General features: G+C 43.3%; 1 protein-coding gene across 1 annotated transcript in view; it reads left to right on the plus strand.

The window, feature by feature from the left end:
• The first annotated feature begins 182 nt into the window (after positions 1-182).
• Positions 183-20,000, plus strand: part of PGGT1B (protein geranylgeranyltransferase type I subunit beta) — a 54,959-nt gene continuing 35,141 nt past the window's right edge. The window contains 2 exon segments of the mRNA XM_054178539.1: positions 183-311; positions 5,156-5,274. Of these exon segments, the coding sequence (XP_054034514.1) occupies positions 184-311; positions 5,156-5,274 (247 nt within the window). The 5' untranslated portion in view covers position 183.

Genomic DNA, 20,000 nt, shown 5'->3' on the forward strand with positions numbered 1-20,000 from the left:
AAGCACATTTAACTACACCCAGCCGCAGTGAAAGAACGTGCGGAGCACTGGCTCAACACCCATCCTCCCCGGGGCGGGGCCGGTGGCGTCACTACACGGGGGAGGCAGAGGGGGCGGTGGCGGCGGCGCGGCGGCGGCTGTTGATGACGCGGTGCGTGTGCGCTGCGCTCAGGGGGGTTCAAGATGGCGGCGGAGGCGTCATGCTCGGTGGAGCTGGAGCGGCTTGACTTCTTGCGGGATCGGCATGTGCGCTTCTTCCAGCACTGTCTCCATATCGTGCCCGAGCGCTACTCGTCGCTGGAGACCAGCAGGTAGCGGCCTAGGCTGCTCTTGAGGGCAGGTCGGACTCTTGCCCGCTTTCGAGCCTTCGCGACCGTCGGGCCCAGCCGCCTTCTTGCTGTCGGCTGGGTTTTGTCGCGTCCCCGACTTCCTGGGCCGTGCAGTGGGAAGGAGGGGCAGATCCAGTTGCCATTCGCCCGGCACTGGGAGGCCGCAGCTCTTTCCTCTCCGGCTGGTGGTCTTCTCCTGGGAGAGCTGCCCAACCCGAGGCTATGCAGGGCACGCAGTGGTCACCGGAACAGGCGAACATATTGGTGGCCGAAAGGAAAGCGCACCTTGTACATCTGCGTACCAGAAGATAGCTCTCAAAAGATGCGAATTGATGCCGGGGTTTAGTCTGTTCACTTAAACTCCCGGGGGGAGGGCTTGATGAGCCTTTTAATTTATTTTCAGGGCCTCTTTTAATCCACGTGGGAAGCCGATTTTAAAATAAATTACTTAGGCCTTTTGCAGCTCGAAGTCGGCATACAGGAGGCTCTTCTATTGTAATAGATGTCATTTAGTGCTTTGTTAATATAGAGGTTAAAGTGCTTCTGAAATAACATTTCTCACTTTGAATTAGAGGAGTACTTGTTTTGTTAATGGCTTCTGAATGCACTTACTCCAGATTCATAAAAGTCTTCACATAAGGTGCTCAGTTATATCTATTTTTATTGTCACGCTAATTTGATTGTGAAGCAGCATATGTGAAAACTTGGAGACCTGGAGAAGGTTCACCAAAAATTCTGTCATCTCCTGCAAGTCATGCTGTGAAGAACGCTTAGGGGCTCTGATCAAGTCTTTCTGCTAACTCAAGCTTTATTTGAGTTGAGAGTACAAACAATTGGTAAAAATGTGTGAGGACTAGTATAGATAGCATTATACTCTGTCCAGTATAGTGCATAAATTTATATTCAAAAGAAAAGGTAGGAATTTTTATTTCAGAGATAGAGATCATTTATTTATTAAGAATCAGCTGATGTTTCAGTGTACTTAGTTATTTTAAATGAAAGCAGAGGAAGTCTGGGTGTGCTCTTAATGGAAATTAAGGTTACAGAATAGTAACACAAAGGTCTAACCTTAGCACATTGACTTGAGAAAGAAAGGGTAACAAAATGGGGCTCAGCCTGGAGAATGGGAAATCTGATCACAGCCTTCCATTACTGAAACACTATTTGCAGAATATATTGTATGTAATGGTTGTGCAACACTGGGAAAGTACTTAGGAAAATCAGAACTGTCAGTTTGAAAGTTGTTTCAGGATGCTTTAATTTTTGGCTAATTAGGACAGTCTAAGACTTGAGTTAGAATAAAAATCACAGTAATCTAAAGTGTTTTTTAAAGTAATGACATTTTTTGTTTTTTGTTTCTTTTGTATTGGTTTTTAGATCAGTGTTCTGCAGATGTACATAGATGTCTTTTAATGTTCTACATGGGGGACTGAACTATAAATGCATCATCCCCAGTTTGATCTTGCAGGTAGTAAATTTGGCTTTTTTCAGAAGTTCAAGTTTACCAAGTTCAGCAATCCTTCTGATGGTGCTGGTGCAGAAAGAAATACCCTTGTATTCTTGCTTTCTTTGTTCCTGAATTTGTGTGAATTAACCCCTGGTGGATTAATTCAGTTGAGCTTCCTCATTTAAAGAGACTTTATATATATATTTATTTTTTTTAATTAAAATATTCTTGAGTTGGTTTTGGCTCATTGCACCACAGCAGAAACAACTGTATTTGTTGTCATCAGGCAGGGTAGTAGAGGGTGAAATTCTCCACACATTGTGGACCAATTCTAACGTGACCTGTAGTTTATCAAACCATAAGGGAGTGGGTAGAACAATGAAGAACTTTGATTTCACATTCTTAATTTATTGGCTCAAAGCCTTCATAATTGTTTATAGTTATTGCATGCAGCATCAGCAACAGTTGGTTTTGATAGTGTTTCATACATACTGATGGTCAGTACTGTGAAGTGTTGTGGGGTAATGCACCTCTCCTAATCTCTGAAGCCTTCTATATTATGGTACTTCACAGTGTTCTTTGTAGCACACTTACTCAGTTTCTTGGATAGGTAATTTCAAATGCTTTGTGAGTTATGCTGAGAAACTGCAGACTTTGTCAGTGCTCTCAACCCTGTCATCAGAAAGGTCTTTACTTGCTTGTCTTGGAGGTGAGCTTAAGAGGAATGATACCTGTTTTGTAAGCTTTCAGAGATCAGTTAACATATATTTCAGCTGTCAAGCTTTGATGCTTGTCTTCTTAACATACATGCAATAACCAAGATGGTAGAAGGCATGAGGAAAAGATACAGTGACAGTAATGCCAAACTTTAGGCTTGCCTTACAAAGGCAGTTGTGTGAGCCAACACAGACAGGATTCAGGAATGGCCACAAAGCCACAGCTTAAATGCAAAAAGTAATGTTTGTTATTCTTGTGATCTGAGGGATCTCTGAAGCAGCACCTGGGCAGAGGCACCCAAAGAGGGACACAGGCACTGCAGAGCTTGGTCTGTGCTAGAGAGGGAGACTTTGAACCTGCTGCTTTTGCCTGTGTATCAGGGATTTTTGCAGACACTGTTTTCCACTTCGATCTTTCTGACAGCAGGGCCTGTAACAATATGGTTTTTTTGATGCCTCAGCAGCAGGTCACAAGTGTTACAATCTTCATGCCTTTTTTCTGTTACTGTACCACAATTGCCCTTTGTGAACATCACTGTGTATAAACTTTTTGTAGTTCACTTTAACTGTCAGCTAAGGTACTGCCATGACTTGCTTAGTTGTAGAACGCACGTTAATTTTTTTGTGAGGCAGGATAGCATATGGAATAAGAATGCAGTATATAGGTGGCTGTATCAGGACCTATGTCAATTGGGGCCAGGTGGTTTTGCCTGTCTTAATGTGAATTCCACAACACTGCTGTATAGGCAGTGTTTCTTAGTCATGTTGATACTATTAACACAGTAAATCAACTCTTAAACTGAAACCTGACTTAACCTGACCTGTTAAACTACTTTTTACATTCATTTATCTGCTGCATATATTTTGCAGTATAGATGAGATTTAGAGATACACCCTTGTTTTGGAGCTAATTTGTAGCAATTTATGGAACCGAGGCTGGCATGTTCTTTGTGTGTTATTGGAATTAGGTAACACTATGAAATTGTCTTTAGAGTAAAACATTGTCAAACATTGCATTCGTGAAAATCATAAAATGCACATTTTTTCAAGGAAATTTACTGTAGCTGGACAGTAAATTCCTTTAGGTTTTATAAAAGTAATGGTTTTGCTTGAAGTAGTAGGTTATCCAGTCGGATACTGGATTATTCAGATCTCACTGGGGGCAAAAGTTAACATGAACCTTGAAGCTTAAAAGTTACTCCTGTTTCACAAAGGTACTTTGTGCACAACATACTTTTTTTTTCCTATACTCAAACTTTGCAATAGTAAAAAGACATCTTTTAGAATTCAATGATTACATTGCTTACTCTTTCTGCCACAGCTACTTGCAATAATGGAGCTTTATGCTACTCCATGTTTGTGATTTTGTTGTTGGGTGTTTTTTTGTTTTTTTCGTTTTGTTTCAAAGGATCTTAATGCTGCATGGAGAGAAGTGTGTTACAGACTAAAACCTTTTGTTTCTTAGAGTGGTACGAAAAGCGATGCAAAAGCTGAGTTTCAAAGTAAAAAGGAAAGTGCAAAATAATATCAGCTAAACAAGCCACTATTATTCAGCTCAGTCATGGCCACTGCCTGTACTATGTAATCCTAGACGATGATAGTTCTGAAGCAGAAGTTAAAGGTGCCATTAATGGCACCTGGCTTTCCTTAACATGATGCTAAACTAGTTTCTGCCTGTGTAGCAGCTGTTTCATGCTCCATCTTACCTAGTGAAAAGAGAAAAAGAATTTCTAGAAAGATACTCAGATCCAAGTGGGATGGCAAAATACACATCCAGCTAATTTTAATCTGAGTCAGAACTTCCAAAGTACCATTACATGAACATTTTCTCTCATAGCAAACTGTCTTGATTTCCTAACTCAGTGCCATTGATTTGGCGCTCTATCAGAGCAAATAATGCAATACTTGAGGGCCGTGATGTGAGCTAGGTGACTGCAGTGGTTTAAGATAAAAACCTCAAAAAAGGTCAACAGGTATGTGTATACATTTATGGAAGAAAACAATATGGATGAAAGGCATTGTGTGCTACCTGTTTGTTCCAGTCCTGTATTGGATAGATGGATTTGATGTGCTTTATTTCAGATTGTTAAATAGGTTAGTCATCTGGGCTCCTTTATACAAAAGGACAAGAAATAATTACTTCCAGATTGTAATTTATCCTATGTGCCTATTTACACCTTGATTGGTTACAGAGGAAGCCCTGCTGTTTGGCATCTAACTTCCAGTCATCTGAAATTTGGTTTGGGGCACAGTAAGGGGCAGCTTACTAGTAGTACCTGAGGATTACCTTTTATTTGTTGCATGTTTAGGGCATTGCTGCTTCAAAAATCATCACAGAGTACTGATGCTCCATATGTTAATAATCTACCTTACTTTGTGGTGTTTTTTTCACATAGGCATTTTGATTAGTGTCTGAATTGGAATATCATTACTATATAGAAGGAGGAGTGGCTTGTATGAAAATCCTTATAGAGATAAAGAAATGTTTACAGTACAAAGAATTTAATTTTGTTCAGTAGATAAATCCTATGCTTTCTGAGCTAGGCTCTGTGTTGTACCACTGTTAAAGGTTGGGAGTTCATAGATATTTGTTTCTTAAACCATTTGTTAATTTCCCGATGATATTTATGGTGGGAAGTGTAAGTCTTATCTTTTTCTTTTAGGTTGACAATTGCATTTTTCGCACTCTCTGGTCTGGATATGTTGGATTCCTTAGATGTGGTGAACAAAGATGATATAATAGAATGGATTTATTCCCTGCAGGTCCTTCCCACAGAAGACAGTGAGTGAGTTTTTATTTTTTTTTAATTGATACTAACATCTTTACTTTTGCTTTTCAACTGGTGCATAGTGGATGGCTCTTGGCATCTATAAAATATAAAGTTGACCTTCTGGAAGTGCTGTCCTCCTAATTTCAGGTAGTGATATTGAGTAAATTCTAATAAAGCTAGAAATAGCAATTAGTTCAGCTTTTTTCTGTATGCAAGGTGAAGCTATGAAATTAACTTGAAGATAAAACAATGTGAAACAGCATACTGAAGTTGTATCTTTAAGCATCTCAGAGGACTGTTTCACTAAATTCTAAAAAAACCCCATATGCTATATAAGTATTACAAATCTAACGGTGATTATATTGGCTTCTGTTAGTTGTAGCTATGCCAGGAGCTTTGATTACTGTAGTAATATGGGGTTGGTGTTCAATCACCCTAAAGGCACTACAAGCACAGCTTCCAGGCCACGATGTTACCAGGCAAAGACATTCATTATGTTACACAGTATATATAGAATAGACCAGACCAGGTTGGAAGAGACCTTCAAGATCATCACGTCCAACCCACCTAAGCAACTAACCCAGGGACCTACAAATACAGCAAACCCAATCTTCAACATTGTCTTTTACAATCTGCTTCAAAGGCATGAATGTTACACCTTTGCCTTTTTCTAAGATGGTCAGAAATCATAGAAGTGTTTAGTGTCAGTAATCCTTAATCTGTGAGGGTAGGGCTGGCTAGGCCCTGTCTCCACAGATAAGGAAAATACCTGTAAGCTGACAGCAAGAGTGAAAAGGCTCCTTTGCTGGTTCAGAGATGACATTCTGAATATTCTGCCCAATGTAAAATTAAACAACACAATAATCCATTTCTACTCATCCTAACATACTGATCTCTTCATGCTGTGCTTTTGCTAAGGAAAGGTACTGAGTCCTATTGTTCCTACCTTTGGCCTAATGCTGTTTTTTCTTTCAAATTTCTCCCAACTAAAGTCTCCAAAATTTTTCTATCCTCCATAAATTGTGTAAAACCACATAACACGAAAATTTGAGAACATAACATGCTTTAACTAGTTTTTCTTTTGATGTAATACTGAATTCCTCCCCTTTTTTTTAGTAACTTAAAATGAAAATGTCTTGTGCTATAATTCATTTTGACCTTCCTTTTAACCATTTAGCATTATTACTTAACTACTACAGACTGGTGAGTTACCATATAAATCCACGTGAACGTATCCCTAATCACACAACAATTACGCAATCATATTCAGTTCTAATTCAGATGTTTTCTGGTGACATTCTCATGTAATCAGGCTCTGATTCTTTTGATCTCAGATTATCATGACAGTCATTGTGATCAGTGTTAGGTCTGCTGATTTTCAGTTTCATGGTGTCGTGGTTTGAAAGACTGATTCTCCCACCACAGGCAAAAGTAACGACTCAGACAAATGGATTGCAAAAAATGGTGGAAAGTTTAAATGGGTAAACAAAAACAACAGCAATGAAAGTTTTACAGAGAACCACAAGCACCGTGACAAGGGAGATCCCAGAACATACCCAAGAACATCCCATCCCCACCTGGGGGTACACCCAGCTTCCCCCTTCCCTCCCCCCCCCCCCCCCATACACTCTCAACCAGCTCATCATCCCTCCCCAGATGGAGCTCCACTGGTTCCTGCTGGTTATTGACATAGAGGGCAACACCTCCTCCTCTCCTTCCCTGCCTATCCTTCCTAAAGAGCTTATACCCCTCTGTCCCTACATTCCAGTCATGGGAATCATCCCACCAAGTTTCAGTAATAGCCACTATGTCATGGTATTCCAGCAGCACAGTGGCCCTTAATTCATCCTGTTTGTTGCCCAAGCTGCATGCATTTGCATAGAAGCACTTCAGCTGGGCTGGCCCTGTCCTCCTCTTGTGCCAGTTCCCCTTGGTTTCCACAGAATGTCCTGGTGCACCATTCATGGCTTGCCTCAGGGCAGCAAGTTGAGAGCCCTTACCAGCTCTCCATCCCTCTGCCTCTGGTGAGCTGCCCCTCTGTTTGTCACAGGCCAGCAGGAGACTATTAACCCCTTCCCTCTTCAAATCTAGTTTCAAGCCCTATCAATGAGCCCTGCCAATTCCTGCCCCAGGATCCTTTTCCCACTCTGGGACAAGTGCGTCCCATAAGTTGTTTGCAGCTCTGGTGCCTTGTAAACTAAGCCATGATTGTAGAACCCAAAGCCCTGTCGATGACACCAGCCCCAGAGCCATGAATTGACTTGCTGGCTGTTCCTCAATGTTCCCTCACCCATCGCTGACATTAGGGGGAATAGCAGAGAACACAACTTGAGCTCCTGATCCCTTTAGCAGTTGCCCTGAGGTTCTGAAATCTCTTTTAATTGATTGTGAGCTTCTTATTGTTGCATCGTCCCTACCCACCTGAAAGACCAGAAGTGGGTAGTAGTCTGAAGGACTCATGAGTTTGGGAATTAAACCTACAGTGTCCTTTACTTGGGCACCAGGGAGGCAGCAGACCTCTCTATGAAATGGGTCTGGTCTGCATATTGGGCCCTCTGCTCCCTTCAGTAGGGAGTCTCCTATAATGATGACCCTACGAGGTTTCTTTTCCAGATTAGTTTTGATGGCTGGTCTGAGGCAACCTGTCATTGGTGTGGCTTCTGACTTTCTTGAGTCCTCAACCTTACTGATGACCTGTTCCTCCTGCAGAGCCTCATACCTATTCTGTAAGTGCGCTGTAGGCAGCATGCTGCTCAAGGTAGCAGGCTTTCTCTGTTTGCATTTCTTCCATTGGGCAGAGACCTGTTCCCATTGGCCCTGCTCATGTGGGTTACTACAGGGAGGTTGAGAGGCTTGCTGCTGGGAAGGTATCAAACTCCCTGTTCTACTAAGAGTTACCCCCTGTTCTGGTTTTGTAGAGGTTAGATTATGGGAATAGCAAATTTTCCTTTCACCGTCTCTTACAGCTCTTAGCCTCTCCACCTCTTCTTTTAGTTCGGCCACCATGCTCATCAGATCACTGATCTGCTCACACTGAACACAGGAATTGTTCCTTCCATCCTCCATATCGAGTGCCAGGTTCCAGCACTCACTGCAGCCACCTACCTGAACATCTGCATGCTTGTGTGTGATCTCTGTTTGGGTGCCCACTGTTCTTTCAGCCAAAGCCATGAGCATGTTCTCGGAGCCTTTGAGAATGGCTTTCCAGCTGAAGTCCCCGCTTGCCTCCGTGGGTTTCGGAAGCCATCGCTTGTCTGCTTGCCGCCAGTGGCCATCCCCTGCAGTGGCAGTGGGCTGACTCCGCTCTGCTTGCCGCTGCCCCTCCTCTACTCTGCTCCTCGTCACTCCACATAGAACAAGGAGGAAAAGGCAGGTCTCACCTTCTTAGGCTACCCTGAGCATTCTTAAGCTACCCTAGGCAGAAAGTCACAGAAAGCGCCACCCCTCACTGTTCCCAAGCAACAGGAGAGACTTGCATGCCATCAGCCACACACCAGGTGTCCTTCTGCAGTCCACAGGAGTTCACACAGTCACCCCAACAAGAAAACTTGAGCCCCAAACCAGCAACGCCCCACATCTGACTTTAAACTCTCCATCTTTTGCAATTTGATCTGCAGTTCGCCACAGCAACCAATTCCTGGCCTGGCTACACCATGATTGTCGTTGTTTGAGAGACTGATTCTCCCACCACAGGCAAAAATAATGACTCAGACAAATGGATTGCAAAACAATGGTGGAAAGTTTAAATGGGTAAACAAAAACAACAACAATGAAAGTTTTACAGAGAACCACAAGCACTGTGACAGAAAGATCCCAGAACATACCCAAGAATGTCCCATCCCCACCTGGGGAGTACAACCAACCCCCCCCACCCAGGGCTCTTTCTCCCCCCACCCAGCCTTAGGCCTGGGCAGGCCCACGGGAGGAAACTCATGCCATTTTACCTAGGTAGCAGCAGGGGACAAAAGAGGAAGTAAGGGCCCCACGTGGATGTTTTATAGAGTAGCAGAGAATTGTGGGTGAAATACCTGGTTTCCTGTGACCACCCAGTGGGCTGGACCCTTTTGGGACCTCCCAGGTGTGGTCTGTGCAGTGGCATCTGGGCCAGCACCCAACCTAAACCACTATACATGGGCACTGCTCTTTTATCTCATCCTCTTGATTCTTGTGCTGTCTTCTGCTGAGATGATTGCAATACTGAGTTGCAAAATTGATGTCTGCAGCTCATGACATGGTCTGGCTTTTTCTTGTGGGTATCACTAAAGCCTGTAGATGATAAAATGTGCATCCCTTTCCTGGGCTTTTTCTTTTCCTAGGCTAAAGCTCTATGTGATGTATCAAAAATTCCCCTTTCTCTAATCCTTCTCCTACAGATTACAGGTGTGGTTATTTGCAACAGCTTTAGGAAAATGGCAGGCGTAAGATTAAGATGCTGAAGAGATAAATAATTCCTGTTTTAAAATGAAAAATCTGTTCATTGGATCTGTGAAAGTTAAATTTACCTAAGGTTTTTAGGAGTGCTGCTGCTGCTGTGTCTCACCTGTCTTCTGCTTCAAAGGTGTCCAGCAGATCCAAGCCACACTGGGTGCACACAGGCAGCATCCCTTTCCTGGTAACTTGCAGAAGTCAGGGAGCTGCTATTCCTCTGAGTAGTTGGTATTAGCAGTTTTCCTGTAGCAGCACTGGTGAATGGCTAATAGCAGTAGAGGGGATGGAAGGGACAGAGATGTGAGTGAGGCTCTGCTTCTTGATAACTGGATGTACTGGCACGTTTTGCTGGTGCGGGGATTAGCTCCTGGCTAATCTCTAGAGAAAAAGTAATTCCAAGTGGTCATCTGTAAAATCACAAGCATGTACTTTGTTAGATGATCGGAGAAACAAAGTTGTATTCCCTTATAATATCTAGTCTAATTGTATAGTACAAATAGAATCTCTTTTCCTAAAAGCAGTTTTATAAAATAAAAGCTTTTATGAAGTATATGTAAGCCAAGATTGATGCTTGATTTTTACAGCAATATGAAGACCCCTTTTCTTACTCTGGAGACTTAAATGATCAAACCCACCCCAAGTATTAGTTCTAATAGATTTGGTTTTTCTCATGTTATATTCCAGGACTGTTAATAAAAAAATCAGAGATTTGGATTACTCAGCTACTCCCTCAATATTTATAATCATCAGAAGTTTCCTCATCCATGACACTAGATTTTTTTTCCAGGCTATACATGATTTTTTTTTTTAAGAGTTGCTGATTTTCTTGGCTTTATTCTCATCTTCAGGAGGGTATTTTTAAAGAACAGTGAAGTTTACAAGAAGAGAGACTAGATTTGGCATTTGGTTTTTAATAGCATGGAGTAATTCTTGAGGGAGAGGAGCTCTCCAACCAGCCAAGGTTTGGAATACTCCCTAGGGAGGGCGGTATAAACCCCTGCATGCAAATATGGAGGCTAACGTCCAGTACGCAGCTGAGACGTACTTCTTTTTCTAGTTACTATACCATCATAAAACTACAGGAGAGTAGTTTTGGGGAGGGCACTTTTGGCAGTGCATTCTGTGCTTTTAAGTGCTGAATTTCTCCTTTCCACCAGAAGAAGCAACTTCCGTTCAGTCCTGTATTTTCTTACTGCATTGTAAAAACTCAGTTCTTAACACTCTCTGCTTTTGGTGATGACATTATCTGGTCACTTGACCTGTGAAACTTCAGCATTAGCTTTATTTTTTACTTCACCAATGAGCAATATGTAGATGATACTAACAGCAGCAAGTCAGATACTGGACGGCTAAATGTACAGAAAGGAATCTGTATCCTCGTGTAATGCCTTCTTCCAGTAAACTGTATTGGCTTTCTGGGTCTTAATCCTGTGTGTGCAACATTTAATTACTATTCCATTAGTAGAGCTGTGACTCCCTCTTTTGGCTTGTGTGAAGATATAGCTAAACTCTGGTAAGCTGCAGCAGTGAAGTGTTTTAGTTTCCAAATGCTTGTGCATCTGTAGTTAGAACAGTTGCTGGCTTGAGGCAGCAGAAGCTGTCCAGATAAAAAATAAAAAAAACAAACACTTTTAAAGAACTGTTCTACTGCAGTTTATTTTACAATGCATACTGGTAGATCTCTCACTCTGTGAAAAATTGTTTTTGAATTTAAACACTGCTTTATGATGTAGTTTCTTGAATCATGAATTCCAGTGATCTTGCCTTAGATAACTGTTTATACTTCATATAAGCTTTCATTAATTTTGGCTCTCTGACTGCAAATCTATATAAAATGTACTTTTTAAATTAGTATATATTTTTTACAGAATCTTGGTTGAATTTTGATTGCATCACTGATTGAATTCCTAAAATGAGCAAAATAGAATTCCTGTAATTCTTAGCAGAAAAATAGAATTCTCTGCTGTTCATGTTTGTTCTGCAATGGTTCCATGTCTGTAGCACTTCAGCTGATCCATATTTAAAGTGCTTGTTTGAGATGACAAACTCAACTAATTGTGAGAGTGAATGAATTCCTCCTTTGCTTTTCTTGTGCCCACAGCATTTATGTCACCTGCCAAACAGCTTGTATCCCTGAATCTTCTCCCCTTTGTTCCATTTTCCCACCCTCCTACAGGACGGGGAGGTGAGTGGGTGGTGTGTGATTGCGTAGCTGATGTTTAGGGTTAACTGACTACAGCAGGTTGTTTCATTAAGATAAAACACCCCAATGTTTGCCTGTGTCAGAGCCCAAGACTCTTGGTGAAATTATTTGACAAAATTTACTTTTGCCTCCCCTTCTGGTGCCTCAAGACGGACTTGCTCTGGCACAACTCAGAAGTTAAAACAGTCAAATGGTTTAATTGTTCTCAAGTGACAGATGCAAGAGATTTGGGATTGCTGGTGATAAATGCACTGACTGCAAGATGATCTCAGGATGATATTTGACAGAGTTGGAGATTCACACCTTTGATGTAGTTCTAATATATAAATGTTAGCAAACATGGTGTCAGGACTAATAACCTTAAGTAGTATCTGACACTGTTGGAGATTCACAGCTTTGCTATAGCTCTAACAGTAATGCAGCAAAAGTTGAACTATGTCTTAAAGGTGCAGTTCTCACCAAAAAGATGTCCCTTTCTTGAGTGAAGGAAAAGGAACACACCCATTTATCCTCATCTCTGTCTTCTCCTATGGTCACTGCTGCAGGTGGTGGTGGTTGTACTGGATAATCATCATCATCATCATCATCATTAAAAAAAACAACCAGGTTAGAAGAGACCTTCAAGATCATCTCGTCCGACCCCTCAACCAATCCAACCCACCTAGACAACTAAACCATGTAACAAAGCACCCCATCAAGTCTCCTCCTGAACACCTCCAATGATGGTGACTTCACCACCTGCCTGGGCAGCCCATTCCAATGGGCAATCACTCTCTCTGTATAGAACTTCTTCCTAACATCCAACCTAAACCTCCCCTGGCGCAGCCTGAGACTGTGTCCTCTTGTTCTGGTGCTGGCTGCCTGGAAGAAGAGACCAACCTCTGCCTGTCTACAACCTCCCTTCAGGTACTTGTAGAGAGCAATAAAGTCTCCCCTGAGCCTCCTCCTCTCCAGGCTAAGCAACCCCAGCTCCCTCAGTCTCTCCTCATAGGGCTTGTGTTCCAAGCCCCTCACCAAGTTTGTTGCCCTTCTCTGGACTCGTTCCAGCAAGTCAACATCCTTCCTAAACTGAGGGGCCCAGAACTGGACACAGGACTCGAGGTGCAGCCTAACCAGTGCAGTGTACAGGGGCAGAATGACCTCCCTGCTCCTGCTGGCCACACTGTTCTTGATGCAGGCCAGGATGCCATTGGCCCTCTTGGCTGCCTGGGCACACTGCAGACTCATGTCAGCCTACCATCGACTAGCACCCCTAGGTCCCTCTCTGCCTGGCCGCTCTCCAGCCACTCTGACCCCAGCCTGTAGCTCTGCATGGGGTTGCTGTGGCCAATGTGCAGAACCCAGCACTTGGATATGTTCAATCTCATGCCGTTGGACTCTGCCCATCTGTCCAGCCTGTCGAGGTCCCTCTGCAGAGCCTCTCTACTCTCCAGCAGATCAACTCCTGCCCCCAGCTTGGTGTCGTCAGCAAATTTACTGATGATGGACTCAATGCCCTCATCCAGATCATCAGTAAAGATGTTCAAGAGCACAGGGCCCAGCACTGATCCTTGGGGCACACCACTGACTGGCCGCCAGCTGGATGTGGCAACATTCACAACCACCACTGGCTCGGCCCTCCAGCCAGTTCCAAACCCATCACAGTGTGCTCCCATCCAAGCCATGGGCTGACAGCTTGGCCAGGAGTTTGCTGTGGGGGACAGTGTCAAAGGCCTTGCTGAGGTCCAGGTAGACTACATCCACAGGCCTCCCCACATCCACCAGGTGGGTCACCTGATCATAGAAGGAGATCACGTTGGTGAGGCAGGACCTGCCCTTCCTAAATCCATGCTGGCTGGGCCTGATCCCTTGGCCATCCTGAAGTGCTGTGTGATTGCACTTAAGATGACCTCTTCCATAATCTTGCCTGGCACTGAGGTCAGGCTGACAGGCCTATAATTCCCTGGATCATCCAACCGGCCCTTCTTGTGGATGGGCATCACGTTGGCCAGCTTCCAGTCCTCTGGGACATCTCCAGTGAGCCAGGACTGCTGACTGCTGACTGCTCAGTGGCTCGGCCAGCTCATCTGCCAGCATTCTCAGTACCCTAGATGGATCCCATCCAGTACCATGGACTTGTGGGGATCCAAGTGGCTGAGCAGATCTCTAACTATCCCCTCTTCCTGGAACAGAGGGAAACTATGCTGCACCCTGGCTCCTTCTGCCAGCTCTGCAGGCCAGCTGTCTGGAAGACATTCTGTCCTGCTAGTAAGAATTGAGGCAAAGAAGGTGTTAAGTACCTCTGCCTTTTCCTCATCCTTTGTTACAACGTTTCCCTCCATGTCCACCAAGGAGTGGAGGTTGTCCTTGCCCTTCCTCTTGCTATGAATGTATTTATAGAAGGACTTTTTGTTGTCCTTCATGGCAGAGGCCAGTCTAAGCTCCAAATGTGCTTTTGCCGCCCTAATTTTCTTCCTACATGATCTAGCAACATCCTTAAACTTTTCAAGGGTTGCCTCCCCTTTCTTCCAAAGATGATACACCCTCTTTTTTCCCCTTAGTTCTATTAAAAGTTCATCACCCATCCAGGCTGGCCATCTGCCCCGGCGGCTCATCTTCCGGCACATTGGCACAGCCTGTTCCTGCACCTTCAAGAGTTCTTCTTTGAAGCAGGTCCAGCTCTCCTGGACCTCTTTATTTTTAAGGGCTTGATCCCAAGGAACCCTCTGAGTTAGTTTCTTGAGTAACCTGAAGTCTGCCCTCCGGAAGTCCAGAGTGGAGGTCTTCTTGCTGCCCCTCTTAGCTTGACCGAATACTGAAAATTCAATTATCTCATGGTCACTGGCCCCTAAACACCCTCTGACCACCACATCACCCACCAGCCCTTCCCTGTTGGTGAAGAGGAGGTCAAGCAGAGCCTTACCCCTGGTAGGCTCTCGCAGCACCTGGGATAAGAAGCTGTCCTCCATGCACTCTAAGAACCTCCTGGACTGTCTCCTCTCTGCTGTGTTGAAATCCCAGCAGATATCAGGCAGGTTGAAGTTGCCCACGAGAACAAGGTCAGGTGATCTTGAGACAGCCTTAAGCTGCCTATAGAATGCTTCATCATCATCTTCCTCCTGGTTGGGTGGTCTATAACAGACGCCAAACAGGATGTCAGCCCTGCTGGTCTTCCCTCTAATTCTCACCCACAAGCACTCAACCCGATCGTCCCTGATCTCCAGCTCAATGGCATCTAGCGTCTCACTGATGTACAGGGCCACCCTTCTACCCCTTCTTCCTTGCCTGTCTCTCCTGAAGAGCCTGTAGCCAGCAATTGCAGTGCTCCAGTCATGTGAGTCATCCCACCACGTCTCTGTGATGGCAACTACATCATAACTTTCCTGCTGCAGCGAGGCTTCCAGCTCCTCTTGTTTGTTACCCATACTTTGTGCATTAGTGTACATGCACTGCAGCTGGGCTGATGGTTTCACCTCTGACTCTATCTTATCCCTCCCAGGCTCCTGCCTGAGGGTACTAGTTTCAGCCCCTTCCCCCTTTGAAACTAGTTTAAAGCCCTGTCGATGAGACCTGCAAATTCCCTTCCCAGAATCTTTTTCCCTTTGGGGGTCAGGCCATTCTCATATACTGTGACCTTTCCCCTTCTCTGGGACAGATGTACTCCATCTGTTGCCAGCTGACCTGGTGCAGTAGAAAGTTTTTCAAGATCGAAAAACCCAAAATTCTTTTGACTATACCAGCCTTTAAGCCATTTGTTAACTATAGCTGCTGACCTGTTCCTTCTGGTATGCCCTCCTGTAACTAAGGGTATAGACAAAAAAATTAGTTGTGCACCTGACCCCTCAACGAGATCCCCCAGGGCCTTAAAGTCATTCTTGATAGCCCTGGGAGTTCTGGTTGCAACATCATCATTCCCTAACTGCATACTAGTAAGGGGTAGTCAGAGGTCTTCACCAGGCTAGGCAGCCTTCTGGTAACATCATTAACTTGGGCTCCTGGGAGACAACAAAGTTCCCTATGGGTCTGGCCGACATATGGGGCCCTCTGTTCCCCTCAGGAGGGAATCACCAATAACAATTACCCTCCTCTTTTTTTTGAGGGAGCAGGTCCTGATGCCAGGGGAAGGGTGCTTAACCTTAGGCTGCTTTGCCTTAGGGTTTTTAACCTTAGGACCAGCTTTGCAGGTCTTCATTGAACACAAACACCTTCTGATTGTAAATGTCCCTGGTCTCAAAGCACGGTAAATCCATTTGCTTTCCTGTCCCAAAACCAGCTGGGTGGTTTCATGACACAGCATATTACAGAACCTGGTAGAAAATTCAGAATTTGATGGGTTAGAATACTTCTTAAGTCTCACAATCTACTGTGTGAGTTTTAGCTAATGTATTTGTAGTTGCTGATATATGATATGTCTGGCTAATAAAAGCTTCAGTTTGGAGATTTGTAGCCTTTGAAATTTTTATGGGAAACTAAGGCTCATGAATGCGAAGTAGTGAAATTTGTGTTGTTACTCACCAAGATCAAAATAATATATTCAGTGAGCCTAATTTAAATACACTACAGGAAGTTAAAGACTAAGGTCTGTCAGGGTAGACTGTATTCTTCTGTGGGTTTAGTGTAACTGCAGTACAAACAAATGATGCAAGTGTTTTAGAGACTGTTTTGGTGGCACTTTAATTAGGAGAGAATGGATTATCATGCATGCCAGCTGATCCTCACTGAAAAAATAATCATCCTTAGCTGAATCTTTGGTCTCATTGCTGTCTTCTGCTGATTTGAAGAGCCCTTGTTTTTTATAACTCTTGCAAAATGACTTTATGTTCCTTTGTTGGGTTGAAGTTTCCCACCAACAGTAGCATTGCCAGACCAACTTGGTTACAAACAGATGAAGCTGTATTTACAAGCAAAATCTACACTCTACAATGGAATGCAATGAATATGTACAAGATATACTGTATTTACAATATTATACAGATATTTACAAATAATAAACAGCACAGGGATCCTCCTGGACAAGGATCAGGGGAAGCTACTAGCTTCTCCCTCCCTGCCTCAAAGGAGCAGAGAAGTTAGACTTAGCCAAGGCCAGCCAAAAGCATGTCATCTCTCCTGAGCAAAGCAAAAACATCTAAGATCAGAAGAGAGAAAGGGAATAATTGTTGTGGTACAGCTCCTTTTATTCTAGATGTTTACCCAATGAATTTGTTTAGAATAATCCTTTGTTTTCCTGTGTTTATATTTTTCTACTTTTCTGCTCAAAATCTGTTAACTGAATTTTAAAGGCACAGCCTAAAGCCACCACAATTCCATAGATTTTGGCCATAGTTACTTTTTCTTCATTTATAGTAAGTGTTCTGCTTAGTCTCATGGCTAATACTTAGTTTTGGGTTCACTGCAGAAAAACTTTGCTGTGTTTCCTTCTAGAAGGAAGTTGAAGGAAAAAAAAACCAGCAAACAATTTTTTTAATTATTAATACTTTTCATTTTGTGGAAGGTGATGCTCTTGTACAAGCCTGAGCAGAAATTACATGTATTTAGACCATGATATACTTTTTAATACGTTAGTGAAACTGGAAAAGGGTTGACAAAATCCTGCTTCAACTGTTTATTCTTCAGCTTCTTGTCATGTCAGAGCTTTACTGTGTTTTTCCCTCAAAATAGCTTCTAAACCTTTCTGGTCCTCCTGGAGGACTCCACTCTGTGGTTTTTAAAAAGAAGCCCATCTCAAACCATGGTACTGTCTTTAAGGTGCAGCTCTTAGCAATGTGAGAAAAATGTGTACAGGTATCTTGCAGGTCACATTTAAAACGAAGTTCAGCACTTTTGAGAGAGTGAATCTAGAGCTCTGTACTGAAGTACTCTAATTGCAGACAGTGGAGAAATGCTCTTTGGCTGTATTTGTCCACCATCCTTCCCCATATCAACACTGGCACATGTTTGACCCTGCTCAAGAGATGTTTTACCTTACTGAAGTTACAGAAAAGCTAACAGAAGATTACTTTTGTGTTTAATTGGTGAGCTATTGGTTGTTGCTTTGGAGTGCTTGGGAGTGCTAATGCTAGGCCAGTAAAAGAGAGGGAAGAATATTGTACTTTTTTAAACAGTTCTATGCTTCAATAGCTTTGGTATAGGAAGAAATGGCACCAGAAAGAGAACTGAGACATACTTCCTTTGTGGATCTGACCCCCCTTCCCAGAATCATACACAGCAGGCTGAAAACTGTTACACTACATCAGAGAACTAAAATTTCCTGCTTTCAAAGTGAAAATTTAGATTTGTAATAATACTTTCTTCTTTACCTGTGTCAGTACTGAAGAAATGGTTAATTGTTGTTAATTGGGTTTCATGTCATTGTTATATATATATATGATCATGAGTTTCTTGAGCAAAGATATGAATCTCCTCCCAGCAATCTTAAATCGCTACATTTAAAATACTTTTTTGGATGTAGGATGGACTTCCATTTTTGGAGAATGGAACCTTGCATTTCATGGCACATTCTGGTTCTTTGATTTTTAAGAATAATGATTGATATTTTTTTTCCCCCTAAGAAAATTAAGTAAGAATTTTCATGCTTTTATCTGAACGTACTGACTGTGTCAGCCTATGTTAAAGCTGCAACTTTTTAATTAAGACTAATATGTATGTAAACTTGCTTCTGTACTTGGCAAAACGAGAAAAGCTTTGCAATCAGGAGTGCATAGGTAACCTGAAGGGGAAGAAGTAGTGGTAAAAGTTATCAGTCTTCCCAGACAAGACAAATCGTAAGACATAAATAGCAAAACCATCCTATTTGTAAACAAAAGAGCTCCCAGCATAAGCTGTCTCTGGTCATCACTTGGGGAGCTCAAATATATGTCTGAAGGACTTTCTGGGTACACGGTATTCTTCACAGGAAGGTGTCAGCTCTTGATTTAAACATGGAGTCTTTTTACATAACTACTGAATGTTAGGGGTTGAAAGGGGCCTTGAAAGATCATCCAGTCCACCCCACCCCCCCGTGTATATATTAATCTGCATTTCATTCTGCTTGTAAATATAGCTCTTACCCATTTCTGCTTCTCTGACTGAGTTAGCTGTGGTTTCTTTGTGTGGGGGGGGAGCTGAACTTTCTCTCACCACCACAAGAGGTCACACAGGAATGCATCCAGGTGTGTTTTGAATGCCTCCAGAGGAGACTCCGCCTCTTCACTATGCAGCCTGTTCCAGCATTTCCTTATGTTTATGTGGAACCCCCTGTGCTCCAGCTTGCACCTGTTGCCCCTTGTCCTATCATTAGACATCACTAGGAAGAGCCTGTCTCTGTCCTCCTGACATTTGCCTTTCATATTTATAAATGTTAATGAGGTCACCCCTCAGTCTCCTCCAAGCTGAAGAGCCTTTCCTCTTAAGTGACATGTTCCACTCCCTTAAGTATCTTTGTGGCTCTGTGCTGGACTCCCACAAGCAGTTCCCTGTCTTTCCTGAACTGAGGAACCCAGAACTGGACACAGTGTTCCAGATGCAGCCTCACTAGGACAGTGCCGTAGGGGAGGAGAACCTCTGTTAACCTACTAACCACAAGCCTTCTAATATACCCCAGTATGCCATCAGCCTTCTTGGCCATGTTGCTGGCACATGGTCATCCTGTTGTCCACCAGGACTCCCAGATCCTTTTCCTCAGAGCTGCTCCACAACTTATACTGGTCCATGGGGTTGTTCTTTCCCAGATGGAAAGCTCTGCACTTGTTCTTGTTGTATTTCATTAAATTTCTCCTTTCCCAGCTCATCAGACTGTCTAGGACCTGCTGAATGGCAGCACAGCTTTCAGGTGTCAACCATTCCTTCCAGTTTTGTCATCAGCAAACATGCTGATGTTCCCTCATCCATTTTGTTGATGGATGTATTGAATAGTACTGGTCCCAGTACTGACCTGTAAGGGACTTCACTAGATACAGGTCTCCAACTAGACTCCACCCCATTGACCACAACTGTCTGACCTCTTTCCTTCAGCCAGGTTATAATCCACCTCACTACCCAATCATCCAGCAGACACTTCCTCATTTTAGCTGCAAGGATGCTGTGGGGGACTGTGTCAGATGCTTTCCGGAGATCAAGATAAACCACATCCACTGCTCTACCATTGTC

The sequence above is a fragment of the Dryobates pubescens genome, chromosome Z (assembly GCF_014839835.1).
Source record: "Dryobates pubescens isolate bDryPub1 chromosome Z, bDryPub1.pri, whole genome shotgun sequence".
Lineage (NCBI taxonomy): Eukaryota > Metazoa > Chordata > Aves > Piciformes > Picidae > Dryobates > Dryobates pubescens.